Here is a 23,988-nt window from a genome sequence, read left to right as displayed (position 1 = left end):
ACTCCAGTCGGCTGATTTACAGCCTCTGTTGTTTAAGACCGCCCTCTTATTGGCTTTAGCATTAGTTAAGCGAGTGGGCAATCTGCAAGCACTTTCACTCAGCGCTTCTTGACTTGAGTGGGCTTAATAACTGTAAAGTCGTCCTCAAACTAAGTCACGGCTATACTTCACTCCTTTCAGAGCACAGGTTATCACCCTTCTGGATCTTCCTAAATCAGAGGACGAGCAGGGTCCTAATGCACTCTGCCTGGTTAGGGCTCTTAAAGTTTATGTAGAGTGCTCTAGCCACTTTAGGCAATCAGAGCAGCACTCCAGAGGAGTCTTGATCAGAGATATCTATGAGGCAGTATTCACTGTCAACCTTCCATAGGTTTTATAACTTGGATGTCCTTGCCCTTCAGGCATGGACCTTGTCCGTCTGATCACCCTGATCCCCCATATGACCTCGGTTACCTGAGATAACAGGAACAAGTGTTGCGTAGACTGCCCTACTATACCACTGCACACGAGTCGATGACTGTTGCTATCAGTCAAAAGATTCTGTTGAAACTGCATTCATTGCTGACTTATATATAAGCAGTTGGCTCCACCTGTTTTGGCAGGCTGAAATGCCATATGTTTGTGCAGCTACACAAACGTGAGCAAATTAGGCTTCAGCATTCAGAGTTACAGGAGTTTTCCGATAAATGTGTTTATGCAACACTCATTCCTATTATCTCAGGGAACCAAGGTTACATTAGTAACCTGCCAGGTTACTGTCACATGGAAACTAACGTATGTTCTGTAAATGGTGATGAATTCTGATCTTCTTTACTGTCTGTTGAAGTGTTTTGGTTTAGCAGAGTCAGATGATGGTTTGTGTTCTCATCATCAACACAGGTCTTGTTGTTTGCCTGTGGATCTGTGATTTGTGTGAAAGGGTAAGATGATAACCTCCGTTTGATCTGGTATTTGCTGCACTGGAGCCAAACTGCTGTCTCACTTCAACAGATGCAGTCTTCAGATGATTAATGCTCAGCCTCAGGCCAAGATTAACACGCTGAAATATCATCACATCGCCACAATCATGCCACACACTTCCCTAAAACCACACATGTTCATGTCATTCATTGAGCAGTGCTGTGGGCCATTCGGATCTCCTCCGTGTCTCAGTGATTTCTCCATGAGGGTTAATGGAGAGCAAACTGATCTCCTGCTCCTCAGACGTTTTTCCTCTGTATTCTCACATGATCTTTAATCAGACGATCTCAGTATAAACATTTATTTCATACAGTGAAAAAAACTACTGGTGTAGGATTTACTTGAAATGACTTCCACTCAGGAATTGCTAATAAACTTCACAAACAATTATAGAGAAACAGCAGGTAGCACACTGAAATATGAGATTTGGAAGCAGAAAGACATTATATTAGTGTATAATGTATTATCTTCTGAAATATACAATATACTAACCAGGGACAGGGGTTGCAAATTAGCTTCAGCTAGAAACCCTATATGCAACACATCGGTTCAAGTTATTGTAACCTGTTACAATGTGTCTCTTTTGCATTGTCCCTGACAAATAAACAAATAAATAAATAAATACTGTAACGATCAAGATTTTTATTTCATACATTTTTTTTTTTACAGCTCTAGATCCAAAACGAGAACTTTATAAGGTGTCTTTAGCAAAGACCAACCATTGATAAATTAAAATGAGATATGTTTTCATAGGTTTTGTTTTCTTGTTTTAAGCATACATCTAACTGTTTTGTTTCACTGTTAAACTGTTGAGTTTATGCTTAAAACAAGATAGAAAAAAATGGCTGTTTTAAAAAGGGGAAGAAGTGCAATTCAGAATAATCTCTGAAAAGCAGCCTCATTGTCTCCTGATGCTTCTTCTCCTCATTATATGATAATAATTAAAATGAAGGAGCATGAGGAGGAGTAGGATCAGAAAGAAGAAGAGAAGAAGAAGACAAGGAAATGTGAACATCCTCACACATCACATCCCCATCTGCCATTGTAAGTAGAATATTATCCTACCTCTACCTGAGAAAGAACAAAGACCGTCCACGCTCCTGATTCACGTCTGCATTTGCAAAGAATGGCCGTAATTATTGCACACGCTGACGAGGATCATCAACGCATGGAGAAGTAAGAGGCTGTTTGGAGAAGTGCTTTACCCCACACTGAAGGTAGAATTTTATTATGCTTTTACACTGTTTTTATGGCATGATCGCTATTTGGACAGATAGTTCAAATCTCAGAAACTCAACAGGTGCTGCTTTTCTGAGAGTCGGGTTTTGTGCTCTTGTTTGAGCTGCAGTTGAGTTTGTCATAGAAATTAGATTCTATACTAACTAAATGATTTTCATTTCAATATTTGCAGCTTAATTGTGGTCAGATTCATGTTGAATTTATTCTATAAACTGGAGAAAAAAAAATTTGATGAAAAACATTTTCTCCTAGAAACTGCAAGTAAATTTCACAGATAATTACAAAAAAACAACAAGTCAAACATTGAATTAAATGTGAAATTTGTGAGGTAGAAAGACTCAAATAGTATGTTCTCTGTACTACAATAATCTTTATTTTAATTGGAACTTATATACTGTATATATATATATATATATATATATATATATATATATATATTACTGTGTATATTTCAGTTAATTCAACCACACTTTGGTTTTTATTTAGCAAAACAAAACACTGTTTAAGAAAGAGAGATAATTGGTGTATGTTTTACAAGAAAATATTATTTCACTCTTTTTACTTCAAAAATGCATTTTCAATTCCTGTCATTTGTGAAATTTACTAGCAATCTTTGATTAAAAGCAGCTTCTTCACTATTTTTTTGTCAGTGTATAAACATTATTTGTAAACAATAAAAGTTTAAGGAGATATATTTTAAAATGACTTTCATTGGTAGAATAATTGATTTGGTGATTAAATAATGTTTTGATTTGAGTAAAACAGTTCATTTAAATACTTGTGGCATTTGCTAGAAAGATTTTTGCTGTTCCAAGACATTTATAACATGTTTATTACAACATAATAACACATTTATTACAACGTAATGACTATTTTGAAGTGATTTCTTCTCGAATGGCTCTACATGTGCAGTATTTGCTGACTGTGGAATAGCTTGGTCTAGTTGAGACTCTTAGTGAGCTCCGTCAGGTCTGGGTCTCTGATCAACATGGCTGATTTGCTCCTCCCTCCGTCTCTCTCCTCCTCTCGTCCATCTCTGCTCTCCTCATCCCATCAGAGAGGCTTCTGCATCTAAGCCGCTCTCTCGTCCTCCACGGCCCACCGGCGACCCATGCTAAGAGGCAGACTCCCGGTCACACACATGTCCTCGACCATCGCCCCCGTCAAACCCTCCGGCACCGCCGGCCCCAAAGAGGTGGAGCTGGTCCTGGTGAAGGAGCAGAATGGAGTGCAGTTCACTTCCTCGGCCCTGGTCAGTCCCAGCGGTCAGACACCACCAAACCAGCGTGAGACCTGGGGCAAGAAGATCGACTTCCTCCTGTCTGTCATCGGCTTCGCCGTGGACCTCGCCAACGTCTGGAGGTTCCCTTACCTGTGCTACAAAAATGGTGGAGGTGAGAGACGGACAAGTCTGAGATGTGCTTCACAAAGCCATGTGGATGAGATTTATTAAACCTTTTCAGTTATATTGTTTTTATGTGGAAATTGACCATTTACAGCTAAATTTGACGGTCTGAGAAATCAAGAGAGATGTTGATTTAAAATGTAAAAGCTTAACGATATAGAGCCTGTAAAATCTTGAAGAAACAATAATGTGAACTCAATGTACGTCACCAGTTTGACAAGAACAAGAACAATGATAATGATGATGATAATAATAATAATACATTTAAAAAGCTTTTTTAAAAAATCACTTTTTTTTAGTTTAGTTCTCATATTCATTTAGTTTAACTTGATATACTAAAATAACAAAAAAAAAATGTATAAAAACTATATAGATAAATAAATAAATTAAAATTAAATTATTTTTTTTGTTTTTTTTTACAAAACTAAAGTTTGTTTATATTATATTATATTATATTATAAAACTAAAATTGTATTAATTGATTATTTTTACTGAGTTGTAAAAGTTAGAGAAGAAAGCAGTGCTCCTCTGTTTAGAGACAAAGAAGAAGCTCAAATAAAAGCGAGTTTTCATTTGTCATCATGACATGATTCCCAGACTTCCACTGGTGTTATTTCAGAGATTTCATCATCATACTCTTACTCTAACATGTACGCCTGAGTATGTTTGTGCTCTATAATGGTGCGGTTGTGTCAGGTGCGTTCCTGGTGCCGTACCTCTTCTTCATGGTGATCGCTGGGATGCCGCTCTTCTACATGGAGTTAGCTCTGGGTCAGTACAACCATCAACAAGAATCAGGAAGATCTGCCCCCTCTTCAAAGGTACGTGACCTTCAGAAAGTTTCCCTTAGTGTGTGATTTACTATGATCCTCTGGCCTGTGTAAGTCTTAAGGTGACAGCGCTGTTATGATCAGATGTTCACTGGCTCTTGAGGCAGAAGGTGTTTGTGTTCCAGAAACAAACTCATCATGGCAAACGGCGGACAGGTGCTGTTTATCTCCAGCTCAAATCATCTGCAGTCAAATGGAAGACAGAAAAATTGGCTTTTAGTATGAAATTTGCCTGCCAGGCGTCAGTTGTTGGTGTCACTTCACTGGCATTGCATTATGACACCAGCATACAGACGATAGCGAAGCACCATGACCATAAGTTATTCACTGTTCCTCAATAAACAAGATTTATAGTGGGATATGAGACACTGTCTGTAAAGAACAGATTATTCTGCAGTTCCTTAGAATGCCTTAAAGATCGCAGAAACCAATGTTCTGGTCTGAAGAGACTGTAATGCCACAGACTTCATTATTCTCAGATTAATCGTGTAGAACACAACAAATTACCACCAGTTTTAACAAAGTTCAATAAAAAATCAATAAAAAACAATCAAACTCACACAAATTAAAACTAAAATTTAAACCTTGAAGATATCCAAAAATGAAAATTCTGTCATCATTTATTCACCTTCAAGTCATTCCAGTGCTGTATGAGTTTCTTTCTTCTGTCAAACACAAAAGTAGATATTTTGAAGAATGCTGGTAAGCAAACAGCTGCTGGTAGCCATTGATGTCCATAGTATTTTTCCCCCTTATAATGTGAAAGTCAATGGCTAACAGCAACTGTTTGCTTACCTACCTTCTTTAAACTTTATATGTTCAACATAAGAAAGAAACTCATACAGGAACAACTTGAGGTTAAGTAAATAATTAAATTCTTGGATGAACTTTCCTTTTGAAATACAATATTATATATCTTATGTATAAATCTTAAACTCATTTAATTGCAGCTAAACAGCACTTCTCAGTTCCATTTAGTCTAACTTGCTGTACTAAAATAAGAACTACATAGACATTTAAAAAAAATTAATAAAAAAAAATTACTAAAACTTTAACCAAAATTAAAATGAAAACAAAAAATATAAAAAAAAAATAATTCTAAATATTAATAAAAACTATACTAGTATGAATGATAGTAAAATATCACATGGACTTATTTGGACACATTTAATCTTGAGCAACCTTTTGATCTAAAGGTTTTTGCTTAAATGCTTAAAATGAGTTTTGTACACAAAACTAACACTTTAGTTGTGTTTTGTATATTTTTAATGTGGTATAGCAGATTAAATATAAACAATAAAAAAGGCTTTCTGATGTGGTAGGAGAGGCGCTTTAAAGAAACCATTGTGCTGATCTGAAGAAGAGAATTGGGACTTTATTGTGCTCTAAATGATCACACCTGCTTGTCTATAGTTGTTTGGCTATATCAGCTGTTCTGGTGCTGGTTTGTTAGAGCGGTTGGTGCATGTTGGATTTTAAGTGGGGAAATTGGAAAGTCTTCTAAAGGTGATACCAGTCCTTCACAGTGAATGCTCTTCAGCTGATACTGTATATCTAAACCTGGTGTAGAGCCGTGTTTGTGAACACTCTTCAGGACTGACAAAGCCTCATCTGTTCCTTAAAGACGGCTGTTTTGTGAGTCTGTAACGGCTGTCAAGCGTCTCGCGGAGAGAGAGAGACGGAGACGGACATTTTAATCACAAGCTCGGCTCTCTGTAGGCCTGCCGCTTGAGGAGAGATTACTGTAATTAGCGCTGATCAACATGTTTGCTTCCTCAGGATCGATGGCCTGCGAGGGCCGGGAATCACACATGTGCTGCTGATGTATGACGGGAGAATCCTGCTGTTTGCTTTCAGACAAAGAGCTCCGTTAGACGAGCCACGGGGGGGTTATGAAAACTAACTCTGAGCACTCAGACTAGCTCTCATTGTGGTTCACTGGCTGTGAATCTTTCTGTCATTTTGACTGATGTGCTACAGGAACTTCTTCAGGAGTAAAGACTGCAGTGAATACAGCATTTCTGGCATTTCCACAAACAGTGTAGCAAAAACTTAATTTAAGGATATGTTATTAATAATGTATATTTGTGAATATAATCAACATGACAATGTTTATAAAAATTATTGTAAAATTTATTATAATTATTTACTTGTCTTTCTGTACAAAGAGTGAAAATGATGTCACTTCCTGAGTGCACTGAGTAAAATTATGTTCTAAGGGTCCTTTACAAAGGTTTTTTTCTAAATAAAAGTTAATGAAACAATTATCATTAAAAAATTTGGTTGACAAATTATATTAAGATAAATTTGATAAGATATATGCTAATTTGATTTGTGTCCTTTTAAATGTAGCAAATAAATAAATAAATAAATAAATAATACATGCATACATACATAAATAAATGCATGAATGAATAAATAAAATATTATTGGAGTACTCTACAGAGAAAATACTATTTCAGTTTTTCTACTTCACAATTTCTTGTTTCAGTGTGTTACTTGCTTTTTTATCAATATTATTGAAATTTACTAGCAATTTCTGAGTGAAAATGGTTAATTGCTAATTTTTTAAAGTAATTCCTACACAATATATATTTTTATATTCTATTTTATGTTATGAATTTAAATATAAATGTTGTCATCTAATATTCCTGCTGAAAAGGTTAGTGTTGCTTTGATGCTGTTTTAGCTGGTGGTCTACCATAGGCTGACTGACCAGCATGGTCTGCATGGTGAGACTGACCAAGGAAGACGTGTTTGTTAAACTAGTTAGTTAACCAACACACCATCATTCAGAACATAAGCCGGTGAGCAGCTGATGGTGTTTCCAGCAGCAGTATCTTCATGTTTCTGCTGGTTTTGCTCAGGCGTGGGCTTCACGGTGATCCTGATCTCGCTGTACGTGGGCTTCTACTACAACGTGATCATCGCCTGGGCTCTCTTCTACCTGTTCTCCTCCTTCTCCGGGGAGCTGCCCTGGATCCACTGCAACAACACCTGGAACAGTCCCAACTGCTCCGACCTCAACTCCACGCTGCTCAACGACACGTACAAGACCACGCCGGCGCTCGAGTACTTCGAGTACGTACACATGACCTTCACAAACACTGACCTGGGGCCGCTGCATTAACTGTGTAGATTAGTCTTAAAAAGTTAGTCATCTATTTTTTTTTTTTTCATCAAGACTTTTCAATTCAATTCAAGTTTATTTGTATAGCACTTTTCACAATACAAATCATTGCAAAGCAGCTTTACAGAAAATTTAATTTTATATTTTAAAGTTTCTACTTTATATTTAGTAGTAGCTTATCATTGGTGAGTATGTCAAGTTGATGTCCATATGACAGAAATGTACGGTAAAAATCATGCAGTTAGTTAATGACATGTAATCAAACAGAGGATGAACACTATTAACAGCAACAATTATATGCTGCAATCAAACTAATAGCAAAGTTTGGTAGTTTTATATGTTGTCTGAGGGGTTAGCATCATCTCTTCACAGTTGTTCAGTCATCTCAGGTCTTTGTAAGGGCTGGATCCAGACTGAAGCTTCTGTAATTCCTAGTTAATGTCAATCTCATTGCAGAAACAGAGAAGCAAATAGAGATAAAATTAGCATATCTGCTGTTCAAACCAAGCAAAAATTATGTGTTCAACCCAAGCAAAAGATTGAAAATGTGTATTTGATCTAACTGCAGTACAAGATTATGAGATGTTTTATGAGAATGCTTGGCTAAAGAGATGTGTCTTTAATCTAGATTTAAACAGATAGTGTGTCTGAACCCCAAACATTATCAGGAAGGTTATTCCAGAGTTTGGGAGCCAAATGCGAAAAAGCTCTACCTCCTTTAGTGGACTTTGCTATCCTAGGTACTATCAAAAGTCCAGCGTTTTGTGACCTTAGGGAGCGTGATGGGTTGTAGCGTGGTAGAAGACTAGTTAGGTACGCAGGAGCTAAGCCATTAAGGGCCTTAAAAGTAAGTAATAATATTTTGTAACTGATGCAGAACTTAATAGGTAGCCAGTGCAGAGACTGTAAAATTGGAGAGACAGGTCATAACTTTTTTTTTTTTTTATTCAGTAATGAAAAGGTAGATTGGTTTTGTTTGTGTTGGAAAAGTAATGCAGGTGTCATAAATATGGACTGTCTCTGTGTGTTTTGCTCCCCATGTGCTCCCAGTGACCTAGTTTTCCCTAGTGTGTGACATGCCCATATTTGGTTATTTTCCTGTTCCTGTTCCGATTGTGTTTGATTTATCTCAGGTGTGACTCATTAATTCCCCTCGTTTAGTTCAGTATTTAAAGTGTGTCCTACCCCTTGTTTCCTGTCCAGTGTTAAACGTCTTCCTGTCCTTGTATGGTGCTACGTGTGTGTTCCTGCCTGCCCTGTGTTACCCTTCTGAGGATTAATAAAGACTGTTATTCATATATTTTCCATCGTCTCCATGCTCCTTCGTTCCTCACAGTAGCGACCCTGACAGAACACTGGACCTACATACAGTATTACTGCGTGTTCCCCCTCTTTCTCCATTTTACCCAGTGTTTTTTGTTCCACATGGATTCCCGTCCCACACCCTGAATGCCTTCTCTTCCTGCTGGAGCAGGGGGAGAGATTGCTCGAGGGCCATACCAGACTGTTCCTGGTCCTCGCAAGTCTCACCAGCTACCTGGATGACACAGTCTGTCACTCTATGACGCCAGTTTGAAGACTGTGTGCAAAGCCCTGTCGTCCGAGGATGGTCCTCGAGTGAATTTTACCAACTTTGTGGAGTGGACACTGGTGAGAAACGGTTCTCCATTCCTTGTCTGTTCCCAGGAGAATCTCACCAGATGATTTTGGATCTGGGACTGTGCAACCCTGGAGGAGAATTGGAGGACTTATATACCGACCTGCCCCCTCTCCTCCCTCCTTGGTTGGAGCCCTCTGTCACTCCTGTTCCCACATCCTGCCCAGAGGGGGCAGTGGTTTCCTTGTCCACCCCAAAGAGGTCTCCTGTTCCAGAGTTTAGCCCTGAAAACCTGAAGGCTCACAAATGCTGCCCAGCCGCCCGCTCCTGCCTCCTCTACCGCTGTCGTCTGGCAGCTCCTCTGCTCACCCTCATCCCACCATCAGTACAGTCGAGCTCCGTGGGTCTGCCATCCTTCATCGTCATCGTGGCTGGAGAATCCCCGACCTCTCCGCCTCCAGCCTCTGAGTCCTGGACTCCACCTCGACCCAACGACCCAGTGGCTCCACCATGGCTCTTAGCTCCCTTCTCTCCACTGTGGCCCAGCTGTCCACTGGCTCCACCAGGCTCCCTTGTCCCTCTGCCTCCGCCTTGGTCTGTCGTTGACCATCCGTCTCCTCAGGACTCCACTCCTCTGGCTTCGCCTCGTCCCTTCATCCCTCCGGTTCTGTCAGGCTCCTCCATCCCTTCAGCTCCACCTGGGTCCTCTGTTGCTCCGGCTCCAACGCTGCTTTCTGGACCCCTGCCTCCGCCTTGGTCGCCTGAGCCATGTGCTCCACCTTGGACCTCCAGATCCTCTCTGTCCTCCGGGATCATCGTCTCTCCATCTCTACCTCGGGCTCCTCCGCCACCTGCTCTGCTGCCATTGGTGGGCCCCCTGGAGTGGTCAGCCCTTCCTCCTCTATGGCTCCTCCCTCTGTCAGTTCCACCGTGGGTTGCCGTCATAGTCGTGGCCTGGGTTCTGCTTGGCTCCTCCTGCTTCAAGTTCCTCCTGTTGTCTCTCTGGCTCCTCCCTCTGCCTGATCTGCCCTGGCTCCCCCGTATCCTACTTGGCTCCTCCCTCTGTCGTCACCTCCCTGGACTCTGTCTGCTGTCTCCCTCCTGGGTGTCCGTCCTCCTCCTGAGCCTCCTCCCAAGTTCCCACCCGTACCTCCTTCTGTTGTTTCTTGGCGCGAGGACGCGCCTTCCAGGAGGCAGGCGATATGTCAGGAATATGGAGTGTCTATTTGTGTTTTGCTCCCCATGTGCTCCCATTGACCTAGTTTTCCCTTGTGTGTGACATGCCCATATTTGGTTATTTTCCTGTTCCTGTTTCGATTGTGTTTGATTTATCTCAGGTGTGTCTCATTAATTCCCTCATTTAGTTCAGTATTTAAAGTGTGTTCTGCCCCTTGTTTCCTGTCCAGTGTTAAATGTCTTCCTGTCTGTGTATGGTGCTACGTATGTGTTCCTGCCTGCCCTGTGTTACCCTTCTGAGGATTAATAAAGACTGTTATTCGTATGTCTTCCATCGTCTCCGCGCTCCTTCGTTCCTCACAGTAGTGAACCCTTACAGCTGACTGCACACTAGACGATTTTAAAAGGGTCATCGGATGCAAAATTCACTTTACATGTTGTTTGAACATAAATGTGTGTTGGAATCGCATATTTATTTATGATTTTTATAATAATAAAAATCCAACCAGTGTTTTTTTTTATCCCTTTTCTCAAATCAGGCTGTTCTGAGATTCCTGTCAAAATTACGTAGTTTTGCACAGGCCCCTAATCATTTGTGATCCAGTCTCACCTACAGAAGAAGTGTTTTTTTGTTGTTTTTTTAATGAATCTTTGCAAGTTGCATTTCCTAATAACATGCTAGTCCTGATTTGCATTCCTGTATGATCAGGGGGTGTGGCCCGATTTGAAACTTGTCGCAAACAATTTTTTCTATTTTTCTATTTTGTGGTGTCATTATGATAATTTAACTGCATCCGATTTAGACATGTTTGATATTTACGACTACTACTAACTTAAATTTGGTCAACACAAACATGCCACGAAGGCAGGATACATCACCCATATTCTATGTTATACTGTGTTCTTCACTGTGAAACAGAACAGCCAGGAAAGCCAGCTGACAACGTCAGTTGTTCTCCATTTTTTTATCTTCTGTAGTCACGTTTGATCTTGTGTCACTGTGAAATCATCCCTGTAATCTCGTGTGTGGTCTCATGGTCTGGTGGAATCGTCTAGTGTGCGTGTTCAGAAGATTATAAGGCTAAAGTTCGGTACTGTCTTCTTGTGTGTGGTCTCCCATGGTTTTAAAATTATTTATGATTTGAAAACTTTCTAGTGTGCAGCCAGCTTAAGACTAATTACCCTTTGGCAAATGTTAGTTCAGTCAGGACCACTCTGTTTGAGTAAGATTACTGTAGAGGTCCTGAACTTTATATTTGGCGGCAGGCTTCGCTCTGAAGGGTTCAGATTCTGAGCTATCCACAGGCAAAGCTCACTGAGGTTTGAACCCCCACCAAACTATCAAAGTAGCTCTTACGACACAGTCTTAACAAGTTTATGCAACTGGGCCCTGAACCTGTAAGTGTAGAGTATGATCATATGTTGATGTTGATTTTGATCTGCAGGCGAGGCGTGCTGCATCTTCACGAGAGCTCTGGCATCGATGACCTGGGTCTGCCACGCTGGCAGCTCACCTCCTGCCTGGCTGTGGTCATCGTGGTACTCTACTTCAGTCTGTGGAAGGGAGTCAAGACCTCAGGGAAGGTTCGAGATCTTACATGAACCTCAAGTGGTTTGCTTGTCTTCTGCTCTCTCCAGGCTGGTGTTCAGTGTGTAAGCGCACAAAGCCCCTTTAAAACAAACCAGACTGGCCAGACCAGGAGACCAACAAACATCAACCAATCAGTGTTTCTGATAGATTAAATGTGCTTGCAAACTTTCACAACACCATTCTTCTCAAGTCTACTTTACAGCTGTCATGCAGCTGTTCTGTTCTTGGAATATAAGTGAATGTTTAGTTGTTTGGTAGTTTAAGCATTGTATAAATGTGATGTATTTATGTTGTACGGTGACATTCATGCCATGTGTGTGTGTGTGTGTGTGCAGGTGGTGTGGATTACAGCCACGATGCCCTATGTCGTCCTCACTGTCCTGCTGCTGCGTGGCGTCACACTGCCTGGAGCCATCGATGGCATTAAAGCCTACCTGAGCGTGGACTTCCTGCGCCTGTGTGATGCTCAGGTACACACACACACTCGCTCTCTCTCACACACATGCACACACACACACACATGTTGGTTTTTATGGTTTATGGAGACATTCCATAGGAATAATGGTTTTATACTGTACAAACCTTGTTTCTATCACCCTACACTCTACTGGTCAAATAAATGCAGCCTTCTTTCAAAAACATAAAAAAAAAAAAAAATCCCGATCCCAAGGTTATAAACGGTAGTGTATCTCATTTTATATAGACTTTATATAGAAAGATAATAAAGTAATTGTGTTAAAAACCTAACCATACTACTAAAATAACACCTTTTTGGAATAAAACAATATTCAATATCCAATAATTGATATTTGGATAATTTTAGCTTTGAAGTGTCCCAAAGCTTTTGGATGTTCCCAAAGGAAGGTTTTGTCAGATGCAATTGTGTCTCTCTCTCTCTCTCTCTCTCTTTCACACACACACACACACACACACACACACACACACACACACCTGCTGAGATGTGTAACGCTCGACTTTAAACGCACAGAGTATAATTACATTAAAGAGCAGCAGAAGGTTTATCGCTCTTTGAGAGCCTGTGACATTTATATTAGAGTTTTGATCAATCAGTCACACAGATTCAGACTTGTGTGTATGTGTGTGTTTATGAATCAGTCTCATAAGAATCGCTCATGTCCTCGTGGCGCAGCGGCAGGTGAAGTTACTATCAGCCTTAAGTAAGTTTTTCCACGATCTGCGATTCTTTCCCGGAGCACCACTTGGCAAAGAGACCTCAAAGCGGCAATTTCAGAATTAGATTAGACACATGTGTGCAGCAGCAATTTGCAAAATTACCCTGTATTCACAAGTGTCTTTCATCTTTCTGCTGAATGAGTTTCCTGCAATTATCTCTAATGATAGCTGTTGTGCGGCCCCTTTGTGCGGCGGCCGCCGTTTGTGTCGCAGGTCTGGATCGAGGCCGCCACGCAGATCTGCTTTTCTCTGGGAGTGGGGTTTGGTGTGCTAATCGCCTTCTCCAGCTACAACAAATTCAGCAACAACTGCTACAGGTGAGCAGAGAGTCGTGCAGAGCAGAGAGAGCCCAAACACAGTTTCTCACACTTCACCGCTGAATTCAAAGCCCTTTGATGCATGTTTGAAGTGAGTGATGTTGTGTTACAGAGACGCCATCATCACCAGCTCCATCAACTCTCTGACCAGCTTCTTCTCTGGCTTCGTCATATTCTCCTTCTTGGGTTACATGTCACACAAACACAACGTGGCTCTAGATAAAGTCGCCACAGACGGTGAGTGAGTTTCTATTGTGTGCCTGTCGTTCGACTGAAAATGTGCAGCTCACAATAACATATAATATAGCATTTATTAATACTCATATTATTATGTACTAACACATTTTAACTTTCAGTTAGCATTAACTAATGCATTATAAACAAACATGAATTAACAATGAACAGTATTGTTATATGATAACTTACATTAACAAATGTTACTATTTTGTAAAGTGTTGCCATTATATTTTGCTGAACAACATGAACTACTTTGGGAAAATGAAGTGTTGTTGTTTGCACAATAATTAACAAACCCATAAAGTGTTATGCAGCATTTAAATAATTTACATTCAAATATATATATACAGTTTATATTAGAAAAAATAAAAAATTATTTAATTTGATTCATATCAATTTAAAATACATTCTAAACTATATAAGTAATACTACATTATAATAATATGAATGCTTCATGTGCTTCATGTGGTCTGTAAATGTGAAGTCCTGATTGATCTTCATCATGACAGACTCTTATAAACAGCAGCGTCTGGAGACAGAGAATTATTTGAGAGCAAAATCAATAATGTGTGAGAGGCAGAATGTCAGTGGAAAAGAAACATGTCGATTTGTCGGATTCTAAGCAACGTTTCTGTTTCTGTTGGACCGATTTGTATTTGCCGTCACAAATGCACAGCTAATTTATGTTTTCTTATGATCTTTAAAACCATTTGATCTGCTGAGTTGTGCCTAAATGCTTGGAATTAATTTTATAGATAAATATCCATTCAAAAGAAAGAAGTCTCTTCTGCTCATCAATTGATTAACAATACAGTAGGCCTAAAAACTGCAAAATTAAGTAATATTATTGCAATTTAAAATTTGTTTTCTGTGTGAATCTCTGTTAAAGTGTAATGTATTTCTGTGATGTGCAGCTGTATTTTCAGCATCATTACTCCAGTCTTCAGTGTCACATGATCTTCAGAAATCATTCTAATATGATGATCTGCTGCTCAAGAAACATTTCTGATTATCATCAATGTTGAAAACAGTTGTGCTGCTCTGTGATATATGAATAGAAAGTTCAGAAGAACAGCATTTATTTGAAATAGAAATCACATTATAAATGTCTTTACTCACTAATGATCAATTTTATGCATCCTAGATAAATAAAAGTATAAATTTCTTAACACACACACACACACACACACACACACGCACACACACACAAATCTTTCTAACCCTAATGGTTTGAAAAATAGCATAATTTTTAGATAATTCAGATAATGAAGGAAAACATATTTCTCCACCTGATGGAGTTTGTAATTTGTAATTAATATTGCATCACTTTACTATTAAACTAACATGGGACATGACATAAAAAAAATGTGGAAAATAGAACAAATTAACTAATAATAGATGTGTAAATTATTTGGGTGTTGTGTAAATGAAAATGTAATATGCATGTTTTTTGGTGATTGCATATGAAAATATACAGTGTGTTGGTTTATAACTGGAATTGATATGATTGTGATATTCTAATCAATTCTCGATTAATACAGCATCTTCAGAGCCACTCTCTGTGGTTTTTACCACGGTGTATGTGGAGGTGTTGAGTCTTTGTTGTTTGCGTCTCAACAGGTCCTGGTCTGGTGTTCATTATTTACCCAGAAGCCATTGCTACACTGCCGGGTTCCTCAGTGTGGGCTGTGATCTTCTTCATCATGCTGCTGACTCTGGGAATCGACAGCGCTGTGAGTCTCAGGATCTTGTCTGATCTGATCTCGAACACAAGAGTTTGTCAGTACAGTATTAAGACTCATAATACATTCAAAAATCTCTAGACTATTTTCACATTCTGGGTCGATCTGGACCTGAAGAATTAGTACATAAAACAGTCATAACTTCATATTTTCCAACTAAAACCATATCATATCTGATCTTTTCAATAATGAGTGAATATAAAAAGAAATAAATAAAATAGCAGCTGTGGTTGCCAAAATTTTACTGTAAAAATATGGTAGCAATTTTTTTTTTTTTTATTTACCTTAAATTTACATTTAAATACCGTAATTTCATCATCTGATAAAATGTTAATATAGCAACCCATTGAAGTACTGAAATATGTTTTGTTCCTTTGTAATGCTTTAAACTGATGAGAAACAGTTATTTCAATAATAATAATTAAAAAAATCAATTCAGTTCAAAGAATAATAATGTACATTTGATCAGATATAACCGCTGTCCAAGATTATGAGATGCATTATTTGAATGCTTGGCCAAAGAGGTGTGTTTTTAATCTAGATTTAAACAGAGAGAGTGTGTCTGAACCCCGAACATTATCAGGAAGGCTATTCCAGAGTTTGGGAGCCAAATGTTAAAAAAGCTCTTCCTCCTTTAGTGGACTTTGCTATCCTAGGTACTATCAAAAGTCCAGAGTTTTGTGACCTTAGGGAGCGTGATGGATTATAGCGTGGTAGAAGACTAGTTAGATACACGGGAGCTAAACCATTATAGGTAAGTAATAATATTTTGTAACTGATACGGAACTTAATAGGTAGCCAGTGCAGAGACTGTAAAATTGGGGTAATATGATCAGATTTTCTTGACCTGGTAAGCCGCTGCATTTTGGACTACCTGTAGCTTGTTTATTGAGGATGCAGGACAACCACCTAGCAGTGCATTACAATAGTCCAGTCTAGAGGTCATGAATGCATGAACTAGCTTTTCTGCATCAGGAACAGGTAACGTGTTTCGTAGCTTGGCAATGTTTCTAAGATGGAAGAATGCTGTTTTTGTAACATGGGAAATATGATTTTTTTGCTGTCTAATATAACACCCAGATTTTTGACTGTAGAGGAAGTAACAGTACATCAGTCTAATTGCAAATTGTAGTCTACGAGATTCTGTGTACTGTTTTTTGGTCTTATCCGAATTTAAAATGTGAAATGGAATGCAGGGAATTCTGGGAATGGCAAATTACGGTGGTTCACTGTTAATTTTACATTCTTTTTCACTTTCAAATATGGCATACTTCTGTAAAATTACATGTAATGTCCAAAACAGTTTTTCATCGTATATTGTAGGGGAATTTACCATTAACCATTTAAAAGGTTTTTACTGAAGCATTTTTACAGTCTTTTACCGTTAAATTCATGGTCATTTGTTTTTACAGTGTACATATTTATTTCTAACAAAACAACATCAACACAACATCAATATTACTCTAAAAAGATTTCAAACTAAATAAATTCATTTTACTTCCTTTTTAATTTGCTTTTACGTGCAGATGAAAAAAGTGATCAGTTTTTCATGCTGCAGTGGTTCGTCAACAGGTGCCATATTCATGTTTATCAAAAAAAGTTTTTGACACTAATATAACTAAGTATTTTTTGCCGCCTAATGGTACTCCATACATACTGAGTCCAAAATTACTTGAACACAAAATATTGTTTGTTCATTCATTCATTCATTCATTCATTCATTCAAATGGTTATATCTCCTAAAAAAAAATTTACAGTTATTTTGTTCAAAGGTTTGTTCCCTTGCTAAAAACTATTTATTTATTTATTTATTTTGTTTATGTTTATGTTTATGTAAGTATCTCTTCCGGGTCAAAATGGACCCATGTGAGTTTATGAGGGTCAATGCTGTAAATGACGACTGGAGGCTCAGTCCTGATGAACGCCAGCGCTGTAACTACATCTGAACGCTGTTTTTCAGATGGGAGGAATGGAGTCTGTGATCACGGGACTCATCGACGAATTCAAGTTCCTGCACAAACATCGAGAGCTCTTCACGCTCTTCATCGTGGTCTCCACATTCCTTATCTCTCTCAGCTGTGTCACAAACGTACGTGAGACACAAACGCTCCTCTAATGAGCTTTCCGTCTGATTATGAAGAGCGTCTGGTGTGGAGTCTTGATCTGGTCTCGTCTCTCTGTCTCTCTGCAGGGTGGCATCTACGTCTTCACGCTGTTGGACCACTTTGCCGCCGGGACATCGATTCTGTTTGGAGTGCTGATTGAGGCCATCGGCATCGCCTGGTTCTACGGTGAGGCGGAGTGCTGCTCCTGCATGTGTGGTGAAGCTGATGTGGCATTAGGGGCTGATGGTCTATCAGACGGCTGTGCTCCGGGGCCACTGGCGCTCATTAGGCCCCCAGAGCTCTGATATCAGCCGAGGAACGCTCTCCACACAAACACCTATCAATCTGACATTCGATTCTAACTGCAGATTGTCAATTTTGATCTAGTTCTGATCTAGCAAGAAAATGTTTCTCATTTTCATTTAGTTTAATTTGATGTGCTAAAATAACTCAAACTATAACTGAAAAAAAAAAATTATATATATATATATATATATATATATATATATATATATATATATATATATATATATATATATATATAAAATAATAATAATACAAACTAAAAAACTACCTTTAAAATACAGTGACTAGTAAACCAACAATACATATTTACATATTTCAAACAAAACAACATCAATATTACTCTGAAAAGTTTTAAAACAAAATAAATTCATTTTACTTGCTTTTAAATTAGCTTTTACTTGCAGATGAAAAAAGTGATCAGTTTTTCATGCTGCAGTGGTTCGTCAGCAGGTGACATATTCATGTTTATCACAAAAATTCAGCTCAAAAGTGTGTAAGGCATGGGGAAAAGTCAAAATATATTTGACAAAAAATAAAATAATTAGTGCTGTTAAACGATTAATCGCGATTAATCACATCCAAAAGTTTATGTTTACATAATATATGTGTGTATACTGTGTATATTTATCATGTATATTCGGTTAGAAATTCTCCTCAAATGTTTCCATGTAATTCACGCATTGGCTTTCTCCTGGAAAAGCCATTTCTTTGCCTTCGGTGATCTGGCATGCGGTCGCAGGGATGTGAACTTTGCAAACAGACCCGAGGCAGCGAGCGATTCCTGAAGACCTGATCTTCAGCTTGACCCGGTGAGCTCAGGACCGTCAGAGCGTTTGACCTGTGCGGGTCACAGGCTGCGAGACACACGGGCCCCGGGCCCCGCTGGCCTTTCTGGAGGCTGCTTTACCTGCGCCTTTGGCCCTGAGCTCTGCTCTCGCTGTCTGCTGCGATCAGACGTCAAGTCTCGAGCAAACCCTGCGGCCACGGACTCACTGAGATCTGCTCTACAGGGCGTTTGCTTCCAAGGATTCTGTCATTTTCATCAAAACTCAAAGTGATATTGTTTCATGTGGAGCATGGCTTAATGCTGTCACTTTGTCAGTATTGCCATATTCACATGTTAAAATATGTTGTTTGGTCAAGTGCGTTTAAGGAGAAGGGACTGCAGGGGGAAGCTGTGATCTTTATTATCTTTTCCTTCATAACTCTGTGGCTACTACAATTCTGCATGCCAGTTTTTATATACCGTGATAAATATTTATACTGGCCACTACAGTTCAAAAATTCTATTAAAATAAAAGAAATTAACACTTCTATTCATCAAGGATGCATTAAATTTATAAAAAAGTGACATTTATAATGTTGCAAAAAGATTTATATTTCAAACAGATTTGAATTAATCTGTGAATCCTGAAAAATAAAATATATCACAGTTTCCACAAAAAAAATAAAAATAAAAAAATATTGTGCAGCACAACTGTTTTCAACATTGATAATAATCAGAAATGTTTCTTGAGCAGCAAATCATCATATTAAAATGATTTCTGAAGATCATGTGACACTGCAGACTGGAGTAATGATGCTGAAAATACAGCTGCACATCACAGAAATAAATTACAGTTTAACATACAGTATATTTAAATTGAAATCCGTTATATTAAATCATAATGATATTTCACAGTTTTTCTGTTTTTACTGTATTTCTTTGTTAAATAAATGCAGCCTTGATGAGCAGAAGAGACTTCTTTCTGAAACATTTAAAATATCTCTCAGACACTGAACTAGACTTCTGAGAAAGGACAGCTCAGAGATCACACGATTCCAAAGCGTTACAGTCGTTGTAACAGTGTTTGGACAATTGTAACACTTGATAAATTAGTTATATGAATCCATAACACCTGTTGCTTTTTAAATATTTTAAATTGGTTAAACACATCGCCTGATACGTAAATGTCTTCAGTCAAAGATTTTGATGAGTCAGTTAAACAATTCATACCTTCTATTATGGTTCATCCTCACAGCTGCAATAACATCATTGATTTCTGTGGTATTGATTCACCAACAACATCAATAGATATGATTCAGAGTTTGGATTCAATGGCATGAGCACTTTGAAGAGCAGAAGACAAATAAGTGGCTCTGCATTTTCTTGATGTTCAGGTGTGGATCGCTTCAGTGATGATATCCAGGAGATGATCGGACAGAGACCGGGCCTCTACTGGAGACTGTGCTGGAAGTTTGTCAGTCCGTGTTTCCTCCTGGTGCGTTCACAGTCTCTCTGTCCAACACAACACAAGTGTCACCAATCTCCTTCAGGTACCATTAACCCCTGCCTGTTTTCTCTCCCCTGCACTCAGTTCATGGTTGTTGTGAGTTTTGCGACGTTCAATCCTCCCAAGTACGGCTCGTATTATTTCCCCACGTGGGCGACGATGGTGGGCTGGTGTCTGTCCATCTCCTCCATGATCATGGTGCCGCTCTACGCCTTCTACAAGTTCTGCTCTCTGCCCGGAAGCTTCTGTGACGTGAGTATTTCATATTCGGCAATATGCAAAACACTTTGTCAAGATGAATCAAGTCAAGCCACATTAACTTCTATAGTGCTTTATACAAAGGCTGTTATGAAGCAGCTTCACAGTAATAAAGTGGAATATAGAATAATTAATTCATTATGATACAAATTCAGTTCATCTTTAAGCAGCTCTACAGAAGATTCAGATCAATCTATTTAGTTCAAATTTCATTCTCATCCAATAGTGTCAGTGCCGCTGAATCAGTAATACTACTGAGCAATAATATTGCACTGCATTTGACTAAAACTTACTGACTTTGCTCACACATGGTATAACAACCCCCCCCCCCCACCACCTTTACCTATATTGTTATACTTGAATTCAATCTTTCTGTCGACTTACTTTCTTGCAATAAGCACAGGTTTTGTATTTCCCTTTGGAGCAGATTGATCACTGATCTGAGCTTATGAGAAAAAATAAATAAATAAATAAATAAATAAATAAATAATACAAGAACACTACACTTATTAGTGGCTAATTTTGTCAATGTACACTCAAAAACTGAGGTGCACAGGCTAAGATCAATGATAAAATAACATAATGAGAGATTTACAAGCAATTTTGGTCACACTTTATTTTAAGATCCAGTTCTCTCTATTGGCTATGACGTTTGCCAAAACAAACTCTTAAATTGCTGCTTATTAATAGTCAGTAAGGTATTAGGTATGAGGTTTAAGGAATAAGGGTTCTAAAATATGCTCATGCAGAATAAGGCATTAATATGTGCTTTATAAGTACAGCCAGTATGCTACAGTGGTCATTTGCAGTGAGAATTTTTCCTTAAAATAAAGTGTTTCCGCATCATTTTTTATTTTATTTTTTGAGCAGGAAGACCACATTGAGCACAGCACAAGGGTTAAACATATCACTGCTCAGAAATCATACTGCATGCATGATGGCTTTGGTTATAGTGATGTCCCTGCGTTTGTCTGGTTGTTTCCGTGACTCTGTGTGAATGTGGTGCTGGATTATCTCGGCAGAAACTGGCGTACGCCATCACTCCTGAGACTGAACATCACCTGGTGGAGCGTGGAGAGGTGCGGCAGTTCACGGTGAGCGTCATGGCTGCTTTCATGTGTACGGCCGAACAAGGAAGATTACATAAATTTCATGGGTGAACTTTCAGTTATGCTAATCGTGACATTTTACATGTTTACTGCACCGTTATCACAGTCGATCCTCGGCACAGATATGGTGTGATTGTTCTTCTAATGGTGAAGTCTTCAGTGACTTCTGATCTGATTTCTGCTGGTTGCATACTTTCGGCTTGTGTTGTGAAGAGCGCTGTATGAACATGACTTGTCTCTCACAGCTTCAACACTGGCTGGTGGTTTGAGGAGATGGTGAAGATGATGATGACGGCACACGAGGACTCGCTTCACGAGGGAAACCCCGACAGAAGCGTATAACTAGTTGTTTCTTTCTTGCATAATCGGACATGTGGCTGTTTCGTGACTTCGATCACAGTGTGTCAGTATCAGTTTTACTCTCAGTATACGATGACTGTTATGATGCCTGATGTTGTCCCCACTGACTGTTTATTATATATCTTCAGAGTTCAACTGAGCCTTATTGAAAAATGTGTTTGATGTGTCAAAAACTGTACAAAAGACATCTTTAGCAACGCTAATGTTTAGAGACGTGTAAATAGTGCTATTGCAAAAAAAGTAAATAAATAATAAATCTATCCTCTTGGTGTCTAAGAAAGTGCAAATGCATTTACGACTGAACAAGTTCAGTTGATCTCAACAAAACTCTTTCATTTTCATGCTTGCGTTCAGTATCGATCATAGGATGCATAAGAGCAGAAGAGATATCCTCATCCAAGACTTTAGGTCGCAAGAAGGTTTAACCGTTGGTCACTACATGTTTGCAGAACTGCAGAAAATCAATCTGTAGGAAACAGCATGCAGTGATTATATTGTCTGCAAACATCTTCGTATTTAATCCATGCAATGGTTAACCTTCCAAACCAATAAAACACGGCAGCATTAATAGGATTTCTGTCGCACTGAATGTTGTCATCTACAGCTGTATTAAGGGACTATCAGACTTTTATTTACATGAAAGTTTATTACGAATATTTGAAGTCTTTAAATTTAATGATTTCAGTGCCTGCTGAAATTTGTCAACTACTGAAATGTCAATAAAAAGTGTTTATGAAAAAAAAAAAGATTATTTCTTTTAATAACACTAATGCAGTTTGCATAATGTTGGGGTCAGTATTTGTGGAAGAGAACAGCTGATTTTAATGGTGTGGTCATATAACAATATCTCAAAACAAGAGGCAATGATGTGGACAAAACCAGTGTCCAGTTTCTATTCAAACCAATTCAGCTTAGGATATTTTATTCTACTGCATAAACAGTCCATAAACAGTCTACACAGTACCATATCTTCATATTGTGTGGGTCAGAAAGTATAAGCAAATCTTAAATATTTTCAAGAATATCAGAGTAGATGAACGGTGCATGAATGTTTCTCTGCTCAGGCTGTTCTTCATTCATTAACCTGCTATGTATGGCAATTAGTTTATCATTAAAATATATCTGCAAAAAAAAAAAGTTGTTTCTTCATCAGGTTTGTAGAAATGTAGCACTGCATCAGTGTCTCAGCAATGGATGCTCTGCAGTGAATGGGTGCCGTCAGAATGAGAGTCCAAACAGCTGATAAAAACATCACAATAATCCACAAGTAATCCACAGCACTCCAGTCCATCAGTTAACATCTGGAGAAGACAAAAGATGAAACACATCCAGCATTAAGACGTGTTTAACTCCAAACCATTGTTTCTGGCTAAAATACAAGTCCATAATATATAATAACACTTCCTCCAGTGAAAAGTCCATCTCTTGTCATCTCTCATATCAAAATCCAGCCACATATTTGTTTAGAGCTGCTTTGGCTTGTAAACGCTGCTTGATCTGTGCAGATTTCTCTCCTGATTCAGATCAGACAAGCACTATTATGAAGCATATATTTGTAAGAAGGGGATGAATTTGTAGCTTTAGCTATATGGAGTTTGCATCCCTCTTTATCTTTTAGACGCTGCTCATGTTTATAACAGTAAATCTTGAAGGGGTAGACTTGTTTAAAGTAATGTAATCATCAGGTTTTAGCCAGGTTTCTGTCAAACAGAGCACATCTAGTTTATGATCAGTGATCATATCATTTACAAAAAGCACTTTCGTAGAAACGGATCTAAGATTCATTGTATGTCTGTTTTTTATTTGTTGAACATCAATTAAATTTTTACCCTGAAATTGGTTTGGTTAGAGAACATTTTGACCTGGACGTGCTTTGACAGTAAGTGTTCTTGCTCATGATGGTGTTACACACAACCATCTTTATTTCCAGGTAAATCATCAACACCTCCAGAAAGACCAGCTGTGATCCGCAGCAATGCTCCGGCAGATAAACCAGCATAAACCTGCCTGTCCTCACATGGAAACATTCACTCAAATACACCTGTATCTGTTCAGAAAAATGACCACTTAAACATTCATACATTTAATTCAGTTGATATGTCTTTAAGTTTTCACTCAAATTATTATGCTGATATAGTCAAAACAAAACCTCATAATAA

General features: G+C 38.6%; 1 protein-coding gene across 1 annotated transcript; it reads left to right on the top strand.

Moving 5' to 3' along the window:
- The first annotated feature begins 2,032 nt into the window (after positions 1–2,032).
- Positions 2,033–22,542, top strand: LOC109084940 (sodium-dependent dopamine transporter-like). The gene is given in 16 exon segments (XM_042740263.1): positions 2,033–2,177; positions 3,257–3,593; positions 4,301–4,402; positions 4,405–4,425; positions 7,302–7,515; positions 11,783–11,921; positions 12,264–12,398; positions 13,336–13,439; positions 13,552–13,676; positions 15,297–15,409; positions 17,379–17,507; positions 17,610–17,709; positions 19,990–20,090; positions 20,187–20,354; positions 21,383–21,454; positions 21,715–22,542. Coding segments are annotated over 15 exon segments (1,830 nt in total). The 5' UTR covers positions 2,033–2,177; positions 3,257–3,310; the 3' UTR covers positions 21,739–22,542.
- The last annotated feature ends 1,446 nt before the right edge of the window (positions 22,543–23,988 follow it).

Source organism: Cyprinus carpio, chromosome B16 (genome assembly GCF_018340385.1).
Source record: "Cyprinus carpio isolate SPL01 chromosome B16, ASM1834038v1, whole genome shotgun sequence".
NCBI lineage: Eukaryota > Metazoa > Chordata > Actinopteri > Cypriniformes > Cyprinidae > Cyprinus > Cyprinus carpio.
Note: the sequence above shows the minus strand (reverse complement) of the source record. Positions and strands in the feature narration are given on the sequence as shown.